Source organism: Pundamilia nyererei, unplaced genomic scaffold (genome assembly GCF_000239375.1).
Source record: "Pundamilia nyererei isolate P.nyererei 1_Seehausen unplaced genomic scaffold, PunNye1.0 scaffold00377, whole genome shotgun sequence".
NCBI classification, from domain to species: Eukaryota; Metazoa; Chordata; class Actinopteri; order Cichliformes; family Cichlidae; genus Pundamilia; species Pundamilia nyererei.
This window is the reverse complement of record NW_005187778.1, coordinates 186570-197991: the sequence shown is the minus strand read 5'-3', so window position 1 is coordinate 197991 and position 11422 is coordinate 186570. Positions and strand designations below refer to the sequence as shown.

Sequence of the window (11422 nt, the reverse complement as noted above, 5' to 3'; positions counted from 1 at the left end):
AGGGGAGACAGAGCAACTAAAGAAGACAGAGACATAAGCCATTAGATAGAACTCAAAGAAACCAAAAACTAGACAGTAAAAATAATATAAACTCAAGAGCCCTGGGTCGATGACCCAGGCATCCTAACAGTCCTTGTGTCTCGTGTCCCCTTTCTGACCCCTTGTTCTTCTCGTGTTCATTCCATGCCTCCACTGTCTGGAAACTTTGTCCATGTTTCCCCACTCCATCATTTCTTTCCCTCACCCTCTCTCGCTCCCTTGTGCTCCCTCGCCCTCTCTCGCCCCCTCTCTCTCTCGCCCTCTCTCGTCCCCTCTCCCTCTCTTGTGCTCCCTCACCCTCTCTTGCCCTCTCTCTCCTCTCTCTCTCTCTTGTGCTCCCTCGCCCTCTCTCGCCCCCTCTTGTGCTCCCTCGCCCTCTCTCGTCCTCTCTCGTCCTCTCTCGTCCCCTCTGCCTCTCTTGTGCTCCCTCTCTTGTGCTCCCTCGCCCACTCTTGCCCTCTCTTGTCCCCTCTCCCTCTCTCGCCCTCTCTCGTCCCCTCTCCCTCTCTTGTGCTCCCTCGCCCTCTCTCGCCCCCTCTCCCCCTCTCTTGCCTCCTCTGTCTCGTCGTGTCTGATTAGCTCCAGCTGTTTCCCTCCCATTTCTCGTTCCCTGATGATTCCTTGTGTATTTGAGCAGCAGAAGGTGAAACTGATCAACAAGCCCTGCTGCTACTATTGATTAGATCAATATCCCAGAAGTTTAACTGAGTGGATGTTTGAAAATATCAGGTTAATGTTTTGAGCTGTATATACATATTTTTATTGTAACTTATTTTTTGCTCAGATCAGTGACAATTCAATGGTATGAATTACTTAATAGTATAACAAGCTGATTTCTTACCTTTGACACCAAAGGAGTTGAGACATTGTGGATAACATCAGGTTTGACCCCGTTGGCTTTGGGTCTCTTGTAAAGAGCCAGACGACTTCTTCTGCGACCTTTGTCCCCATTGGCCAGTGACCCGTTGTGCCTGTGAAAAATCAAATCAATTGTACCTCACTATAATGGCTATAAAGACTTAAGTTTAAACAATTCCTTAGCAGAAAAACAAACATTGTAGTAAGTTTTTCTTTTTCTTTTTATTCTATATAAGTCAAAGGTGCTCTCAATGGAAAACTGCATCAGTGCTGGGCTGGTCAGTGGACTTTTGAAATCAACACTGGCAACGTGGGATGAGGAAGAAATCTGTTTCAGAAAGAAACAACTTCATGCACCATGTATTCAAGTGTACGACGTAGGTGCATGGCTTAAAGTGGGATTTGGCAGGTGGTAAAACAACGACTCATGTCAGTCACATATCTGTTGGTAGCTCTTGGAGATGTGTTCTTTGTCGACAGGCTATCTGACCCTTGATGTTGCTGGCTCTGAAGTTCACTACTCTTTGTGAATTGCACCAACTATATTCTACAATATATAAACAGCTGTTACAGGAGCCATTGTGGCTGCTTTCCAAATTGTAGCCAGTAAGAAACTTGTACAACAGCAGTACTTGGCAAGTGTTTCTAAAAAACATGAGCAACTTAAATTCAAATTGATGAGTCTTTCAAGAGGCAAGTCAGTATACTCAGCAGTCAGATTAAAGAAAAAAAGGTCAACAAAAGTAATTTAAAATACTGCAAATGACTAGTTTTAGCCTACACTAACTATCCCGTGTAACCGCTGAATAACATTTAATTATAATTCTGTTTGTTAAGCTACAGCTCATGTGCAGATCTACCATCTGAATGAAAAATAACATGAAAAATAATCCCAGGAAACTGATCATTTCATCTGAGCGTTGCATTTTCAGTGGAAGAAACGTTTCATCACTTTTCACTCAAATGAACTCTTCAGTCTCAGCAGACTGCAGGTTTCCACAGACTTATAAACAGTGCATTTGCATAATGACCAAAGCTAGCACTGCTGACTGACAGTGAGGTGTGTGGTCAGACTCATGATTGGTGATATGCAAACTGATATTGAACAATGGTCATGAATACCATTCAAGGGGAGTTGAGGAAGGGCTGCACACTGCACTGTAAGATGGTGAAAGATGCAGCCCTGGCCCCTCTTTGGTTCAGAGACGGTCTTTCCCTTTTCACATAATGACCTCATTGACTCTGAGCTCAAGCCAGCATTCCTCCTTCTCCAGGATGTGCACGTCACCCTCATCTTTGAAAGAGGGATTAGTTTGAAATGATGGCTGCACAGAGAGTTGTCGGAGGCAGCCTCTTAACCGTCACAGAAATATACACCTCCAGATGCAGGAAGAGGGCCACCTGTATCATGCAGGACCCCACTCACCCAGCACACCCACTCTTTGTCCCCTCAGGCTGAGCATCAAATGCAAAACCACCAGACTGAGAAACAGCTTCATTCCAGAAGCTCTGAGACTTCTCAGTGCATAATGGACAAGAAACTGCTACTGTAGTACCTTAATCAGCTGATGCTTTGCTGCTAAAATATTTATACTCAAAACTCTGGAACAGCTTGCCGATTGATCCAAAACCCACCTGTTCAAGCTTGCCTTCCAAACAACTTCGTTTTTAACGTTTCCCCGGTTGATGCTTGTTGTCACGTCACCATTTTATAACTGTATTTCTCTTGCTGATAATTGTATTTCCTGCTCCTTTACTGCTGTGACCCTGCAAATGCGGCTCGTCTGTGAAGCACTTTGATGTACCGGAGACTTTTAAATGTGCTATAGAAATAAAACTGAAACGCTTCTATATCTATACTCCATACTGTTACTCAGGTTGTTGCACTTCACTTATTTGTATTATTCTGTTTGGTACTGTTTTATTACTTGTCATTCTGTTGTTTTTATGGAAAACTGGGACCATGGGTAACTTTGTTCCACCTCATGGAAACATGCAACGAGAAAGACAATAAAGCTTCCTTGAATCCTTGAACCCCTTATTACTGGCCTATAGGTGTAAATAATCCTAGCCTCACATGGTAGCTGTTCTGTATCGTGCATCCATTCAATCATGTGTAAGTTACAGCAATCCTCCTGGAACTTAACAGACTGCATCAACCTGTTTGTCCCAGGGCAGCTGACCTTGGGAGTGGACCCATTTTTAATGCAAAGTGTTTTGGGGTTTGAAAGCCACAGAGGTGGCATTCTGAAAAAATGGGCCTGCTCACATATAAGGGACCACTGAAGGTTCTCGTTTATGCAGCAGTGATCCTTCTCTCCTGGATTACATGGAGCGTCCTCACATTCACTCAATGCTTTTTTGATATCATGTACTTTTGCTGCTCTTGCTGCTGCATCTGTGGGTGAGGATGGTTTTCATTGTGTTTCATAACACAGAATGAACACAATTTGTGTCAAACTTGTATTTCAGTGGATAAGAGTCAAACCTTATTTACTCATCTGTATGTGTTGGTTATGTTACATAATAACTTGTAAATGCCCATTACTGAACTTCACAGTCTAAGAAATCTAGCCTTTAATTTCCATTAAACACCAGAGAGTGGATGGTTCTGCACTGAGATGTGTTCTCCCAATGCCTGGTTGCACGACGCTTTTAGAGCATCATTTTCAAACGTGTGACAGTGTGTTCATGTCTCTATAGACTGTCTGTGCTTAACAAGCAAATTATTCGGAAAGAAGTGGCTGCTATGCTGGAGATGGGGGTGACAGAGGAGTCACAGAAAGCTTGGTGTAGCTCCATCGTTCTTGTAGTGAAGATCACGGTTTGACGCCTACCCCATGCCCCATGCTACTGGTAGATTACCTTGTCTACACAGTCCAAGGGGAAAAAAAGGTCTTCTCCACTCTATATACAGTAATTTGCACTAATTTGTCACTCCTCCTGGTCAGAGCACCACTTTGCTGCGCCTCATGGACCATGATGCATCCACACGCTGCACATGCTGCCGTGAATCATGTTATCATCCACAATGACACCTGGGTGGAGCAGACGCAGCGAGCGTACACAGTCCTACAGTCGCTGAGGAGCTAGCTGCTGGGGCCAGAGAGGAGAGAGAGGTAGCAGGAACATCCGGAGTGAGGAGCGCTGACAAATCCCGAGGAGCTGGAAAAACTCCCCACAAAAGCACAACACGAGTAAAAGTATGCTTTAAAGACTCATCCACTGCTGAGCCTTGGGTCATTCCTATTTTTGTTTTTTCATTAGTGTCTGCTTACATATGACGCTTTGCAAGAGTGCTGGACTTTTTTCATCATTATCAGACATTTTTTACCATATCTGTTTAAAATGACAGATTCTGGTTCATTTTGAGCTAAAGCAAGACCTGCGAACACCAGGCTCAGTCAAATTCATGCTCAGTCATTGCCAAAGATTTCAGTGTGCTGAAAGCATGCTGGCACACTGCTTAACAACAAATATTTCTGGAACAACTTCACCTACTCTCAGGGTGGATGGAGAAGATAAGGATGTGATGACGCAGAGACTCCAGGAACACTTAAGAGTAACGAGACACAACTTTAGCCCAGTGGTTCCCAAAATGGGGGGTGTGCCTCCCAGGGCCATTGCAGGGGGGCACGGTATAAATTTAAAAAAGAACGCTTGGACACTGCTAGCATAACGGACGGGTTTTTGATGCGGCTCCCACACAAACGCAAAGCAGAGGATGAAGCATCGCCAAATATGCTTCCAAACCAACTTCCTTCCAAGCCAAAGACTAAAATATGATGAAGCATTCCTGCCTTTGGCTTCACCTGCACAACAGCTTTAATCACAGACAAACAGTATCCCACATTCTTCATTTTTAGTTCACAAACACTTCTTATAACGACTAACTACTCCTGAAAGAGGTTTTAGCTCTTTATACAGTAAAGTTACAGGAGGATGAAAATAATTATCAGGCAAAATGTCCTTCGTTTGTTAAAATAACCCCATGATACCACGTGAGCACACTATAAGCACACTATATACACGGTGTATGAGTTACAGAAACATTGTGGGTGTGTGTACAAGGGGATATGATATAATAAGTAAATAAGGCTTTAAGGGCTGTGGTCACTAAGGATGAGGATGGTAATTGCACATCTGCCAGAATATTGTACAGAAAAAGGAAAGACCAAAATATTGCACAGAGTCAATAGCAGTGACAGAATGACTGTATGGCAGAGGTCTGCTCATGCTCTTAATTTCCATTAATGGTTCTGACAAGTTGTTCTTTAGTCTGTTGGTTTTGCTCCTGATGCCAGAGGCAGGATGTTGAAGAGGTGGTGGTTATAATCGCCGTGGCTCTAGAGAGACATCTAGAGCTGACAATGGAGTCCAGGGGGGAGAGTGGACAGACGATCACCTTCGCTGCAGTTCTGATGACCCTCTGGTGTCTCTTCTTATCGGCTGTTGTGCAACCAGCGTACCACAGGGATGGCAGCACTCTCGATTGTGGCTTGATAGAAGAACACTAGTAGGTTTGCATCATCTCAGGACGCCCTCTCCACATAGTCACCTTTATGGACAGGGGAGGGGGATCAGCTTTTGTCTTGCACAAGTCCATGACCACTTCCTTGGTTTTCCTGGTATTGAGGGTGAGGTTATTGTAGTCACACCATTCTGTCAGACGCTGGACCTCATCTCTGTAGGCGGTGTCATCGTCGTTGGTGATGAGCCCCATGCTGTCGTCTGCAAATTTGATGATGATGTTGCAGGGATAGGGGGGTGCAGTCAGTGGTGTAGATGGTGTACAGGAGTGGACTCAGCACACATCCCTGTAGTGAGCCAGTGCTGAGTGGCAGGGCGGATGGTCTCTGGTTGCAACCCTGACTGATTGTGTTCGGTCAGTAAGGATATGTGCAGTAAAGGACATATCCTGGCCGAAAATGACTCCGACGCTCCTCACAGTGAAGGCCGAGGCGGTGCAGTCCAGAGTAAGAACCTGGTTAGATCCTTCTATTTCTACGATCATTAGTGTCACGGCCAATAACCTCAGTTTGATCTGAATGTAGAATCAGAAAATTAGATGGCATCCAGGTCTTTATGTCCTTAAGTCATTCCTGCGTTATATAAGGGATAATATTCCCAAAAAGTAATTACATTACGTGTTACTAAACTGTGATTTTGTTTGTGAGAGTGTCTCATGACAGTGACGTACGAGCGTGCGACTCCGTGGCAGCAACAGACATGTGCAGATCAACAATGGATAACATGGAGTGCAGGACAGAGTACGACCACTCAGTGTTTAAAGCTTGGAAGTACTCGCATTACTTTGAGTTTCTGTAAAAAGTGACAAAAACATTAGTGCTGCGTCAGGTTGTTTGATAATTCCAAAGAGCCTGACCCGCCCCCACAAAATGTAGCCCACACAGCTGATAGGAGTGATGCACGCATGCACATCTACCAAGGTAAAACTGGTAATACACTAATACACTTTCATTTAGCTTGAAATAACTTTCCAATCTAAAGTACAAAGACAAGACTCAAAATGATTTGAAAAGCAGCAGTGTTCAAATAGCAACTTTGAAATAGCTTCATGAAGCCTGCGGAGCACTTAAAGAAGAAGAACTTAATACAGAGAAATTATGGGTCAAGTTAATGTCACATGGTTATTGGTTACATGTCTGCAAAACCTCGAGTGGTTGAAAACTAGTCGTCAAATCAGTTTGAAGACAAGTTGGCAAGTTTATGCTCTTTACAAGGTGAGCTTCCTGGTGAAATTCCAGATGTGCAAGTGCAACAGGTCATAACTGGACTTTCAATCTCAAAATCAAACCCACACTGAAAGAGGCTCAGAAGCAGACAGGAAGATATCCTTGACCTCGACGCCAAATGAAAATCTGGGGCTTGACTGTTATTAGCCTATTCTCTGAATCATCATTTCTCCATACATGCATGTGACCTAGACTGACCTACTGTTTCTAATCAAGAAAATATATAGTGCATCACGATCTTTACAGCACATCTAGAGAGTACAGAAATTAATAAGATGGGAATTATTATCTTATTTACTAATATCTGTCTATCAAATGCATCTCACGGCTAAAACGCCTTTGCTTTGGTTTAGCAGAAATCTGTACGCTGCTTTGAGTTACCCTGATTAGCTCAGTGGAGATGCTCTTACCATGTGCTGCTTTCCATTTAATGTGGAACTGTTGACACTCAAAGGTCAAATGTCAGAGCTGGGAGTGACATCATTCCCAGCTTAAACATTTGTTCAGTAGTAAAGCTGGAAAAGCAAAGAAAGAGAATTTGTTTTGCTCCTTGGCAGAGGGTTGAGCCATTCATGCATTACTAGCAACACAGTGCACTGTATGCAGTGTACAGACAGAGCATGTTCAATGCTCTGCTTTTGTTGGACTTTCTAAACTGGAAGTCCAACTTTAGGGACTTGGAGCTAAGGACGACTAAGAATTCCAAACATGAATGAACACACCTGTGTAATCAGGCAGATTCATGAAGTTAACATCAGACGTACATCAGAGCACACGGTACTTTAATATCATACCCCAAGACGACGAGCTCTCCATACTTTACAGGCTCCTTGTCCTCAGGAAAGACTCCATCGTGGGGTTGTGAGCTTGAGCCCAAAGGAGGCGAGGGCTGGCTCTTGTTGCAGGATGGGCGCAGCTCCAGAGATGGGGGGGGACACAACGCCTCTGAGCTACCCTCCAAAACCATGCCCACCGGCCACAGCTGGGGCTCGCTGCTGGGGAGAACAGGTCAGAAGAAAATCATAAAAGCCTGTGCGTTTGAATGAGAAACGTACATTTAAAGTTGTAGCACATCTTTAATATCTGATCATATCACAATGGTGACAGATGATAAAATGCAAACAATGTCATGCATGAATTATAGGTCAACATTAGCACACAGGCTGCAATATAAAAGTATTCATAGCTTCCTCGAACTCTACCACCTCTACCAGAGCAGTGTTTTCTCACACAGAGCAGATTCCCAGTTCCAGTCTTCTGGTTGGCTGTGGCCCCGTCTGTGTGGAGGTTGCATGTTTTCCTTTGTGTACGTTCGTTATTCGTTTGTTGTTGGGTTAATTGGTGACTTGAACTATTCAATTTAACAGTTTTGGCAACAGGCTAATATAGAGAGCAGACAACCATTTGCACTCACAGTCACCCCTGTGTGCACTTTACAATCACCAGTTAACCTAACCCACTAACTGCATGTCTGTGGACTGTGGGAGGAAGTCAGAGAGAGCCCACACAGACACAAGCTCCACACAGAAAGGGCCCTGGTGGATTCGAACCAGGGACCTTCTTGCTGCGAAGCAACAATGTGGTGGTGTTAACACTGTTGCCTCACAGTATGAACGTCCTTTTTTAACACAGCGAGAGATTTTTCATCATAGTATTTCTGAACATAATACTTTTCTTTGGAAATTGTTTTTACAAATAACAAAATTATTTCAGCAAAAAACATAAATTTCAATCGTCAATATTATGACCCTGTGAAAAAAATGACTCTTTGATTTAGTCACAGAGCCAACCATGATGTGCTGTTCAAACTTTCAACTTAAAGCTGAGCTTTTAATTCACATACAGTATAAAAACATCAGGTCTGAGCCGTCACTTGAGGGAGAATGATGCCAAAAACAGAAGAAATCAGGTTAAACATGAGAAAAGTAATTTCTGATGCTGAGAAAGCAAAAGTCTTATCCAACTTGTAGCCTGTTTTTCCCATTTTCAAGTCCTGGGATGAGAAATTTATAGCCACTCAGTACAAAACAACAGTAGCAAACAATAGATTAGAGACTGAAAGACAGTCAGAATCAGCTTCACTGTCCCAGTATGCAGACCGAGTATTTGGGTATTTCTTTGATTTCAGTGTATGTGGCAGATTAGACACACACAATGCAGACAATAGCAACAGACAGACCAAAACAAAAAGGACTCTTTGATTCAGCAGCAGGTGTGACGAGTCTTTTATGTAGAAACTTAAGTGTTCAGAGGGTTTCCACCTGTGGGGTGCAGTGCTGTGTAGTGCCTACCACAGGGGAGGACCTGGAACAGATTGTGTTCAGGGTGCGAGAGCTTTGCAGTGATGTTTCTTTCTCATTCATTACATTTGTTTTTATTTTTAAAGTCCCAAATTACAACACCAAGGTTTCTGCAGGCCTCGCTGTCTATTACGATCTGTTCTTCCTGAGCTGATGGAGGAATTACATCCTCTGCTGAGCCTCTTTAATAAAACTCGTTAGAAATGTGTCTAATGATCCCAGAACAACTGCCAAGACACTTGTGAATGACTTAACCAAGTCCTGAGTGTGGTCTGAAAGAAGACTATCACCATGTTCATGCACAGAAATTGATTGTGAGGATTACAAAGAAAATGTCTGTTACAGAAAATGTTCTGTGAAAAGCCAAAATGTCCATAAATACTAATCTCTCATAGTAATTTAGTAAAAGCCGGACACGGCCCAGATTCTTCAGTGTTTTCTTTGAAAGTTGCTGCCTTCAAGCCCCAAAACAAAGTAGACGATACTTGCAGTTCCTCCAGAGTATTCTGAAACTCAGGACAGTATCCAGGAGTACAAAGTCAGTGTGCAGCGGTCTAACATAACAGCAGCAGCTACGACAGAGTGAAATGACTCCACAAGACTAAAGGACAGTCCTGATGTCCTCTGGTGTGTCACTGTGGTCTCCTCTGTGGACGCTTTGATGTAAAGCAGCTAAACTGTCTCAGCTGCACACATGGGTGCTGCCAAGGTTTTGGGCCCCCACAGAAAAATATCCCTGTGAGTCGCACGACATTAATAATTCAAATCATGACGCCCTAAAATATATTTATAACACTGAGCAGACATGGACGATGTTCTGCTGAGAAAAGATGGGTTTTGAGATTGATGAGATATGTGCAAGCCATCATTCTAATGTTTTATTATAACGTTATTATTTATTTTATTTTACATTTTCATCTATAAAATGGTCCTAAAGTATTTTTTACTGCTTTAACATTTTTATTTATAATATTAATTATTGTCAGATATAAGTTAAATAATCCTTTGGATTATAACACAGTATAAACAAATGAACCATGCTTCTGTCCTGAAGTTGAATTGGTTTTGATTTGTTTACTGAAGCTCTGACGTGCAGCCACACAGCAAGTAAAGGTACACAGCAACAGCCAAAGTGGAAGAGATGAGTAAGTGTCCTGCATTTCATCCACTGAAGACAGAGATTCAGCAATGCAGCCGTAGACCGAAGCTTGAAGTTAAGCGTTGAGGCTTGACAAGCTTTGCAGCTCACTGATCAGTTCTATGAGAGGTTCAGAGGAAGTCTGTTGTATATCAAAGTCTACGTTTTGTCAGTGCATGTCTCAGTCTGTTTAAAAGAATGAAAAATATTTGTTGCACAAGCTTCATACATTTATAATTTTCTTTATCTTGTTTTCATCCACATTCACAGAGGAGAAGGAAAGAAAAAAGTAAATACATTTGTCATGTGATCATTGTACAGAGCATTTTTAAACAAAACAAATGTGATTCAAACACATTTGAAATACTCACCAATCCTAACGAGCTTTTACAATGACAGAGCTAAATGGAAACCAACTACTGCATTTCATAGGCAGAATATCACGCATCTGTAAAATAACAAAACTATCCATTAGTCTCAAAGCCATTTTCACAACAGTGAGCTAAAGCATTCAGCACAGTTCAATCCTAAATATGGAAATAAGCACATGTTAGCATTCACGGTATCTAAGGCAGCTCAGCACAGTGTAAATGAACTGAAGAAGGCTTTTGGGTTACAGTCGCAACATACTCAGACGTTAGATGTAGATCAGTCACAGATAAGTAACATCACAGACACACACTAAACATCTATTATTATTATATTATACACACAAATGGGAATTATATTTAGAATATTATTTATGATTCAATGTTAAGCATAATTCTCTCTACAAGTTATTCTTACATTTTTAGGACTCTTTAGTGAAACAGAACAGCATCTGAACTAACGGGGACACCGTGCTAGACGCCCAACAGCTTTCCAATCGATGTGCACGCTATTCTAACAAATGAAAGGAAAGCTTTTCATTAACTCCCCTTCATGGCTAGGCTGGCATAACATTAGCTAAAAGCACAAAGCTTTCATTTCATATAAAAACTGTTCTACTGAGACTCAGGTTTCTGCTTCGTTACTGACTGCAGCAGCTACCATGTAGATCAGCATGTACAGGGGCAGCTGCTACGTGGTGGTAATGTTGCTGCTCCACACTTTAACACAGCAGCAACATTAACAGTAAGGAGCTACAAATATAATCCTAAAAATAGTACATGAGCATGAATTTCCTCATTTTGTGGCAGCAGACATGTTTCAACAAGCAAGAAACTCCGCCCACATTAGCCTGTTTAATGCAGGCACCTTTCCTTACTACATGACCGATGCAAGTATGTAACTGTCTGTTGTCATAAAGTTGCAAAAAATCATTTCTCAGATTTTATTCACTTATATTTGTT

The 11422-nt window shown here is 42.4% G+C and overlaps 1 protein-coding gene across 6 annotated transcripts in view; it reads right to left on the bottom strand.

The window, feature by feature from the left end:
- Positions 1-11422, bottom strand: part of peli3 (pellino E3 ubiquitin protein ligase family member 3) — a 38113-nt gene that overhangs the window by 14357 nt on the left and 12334 nt on the right. For 3 of the 6 annotated variants that reach the window (XM_005752737.2, XM_013915845.1, XM_005752739.1), the window contains 2 exons: positions 7448-7648; positions 881-1010 (listed from right to left, as the gene is read on the bottom strand). In XM_005752737.2, the coding sequence (XP_005752794.1) occupies positions 881-1010; positions 7448-7648 (331 nt within the window). Of the gene's footprint in view, positions 1-880; positions 1011-7447; positions 7649-10462; positions 10540-11422 lie in introns of those variants that run through there. The other 3 variants (XM_005752738.2, XM_005752740.1, XM_005752743.1) reach the window with 2 other exon arrangements.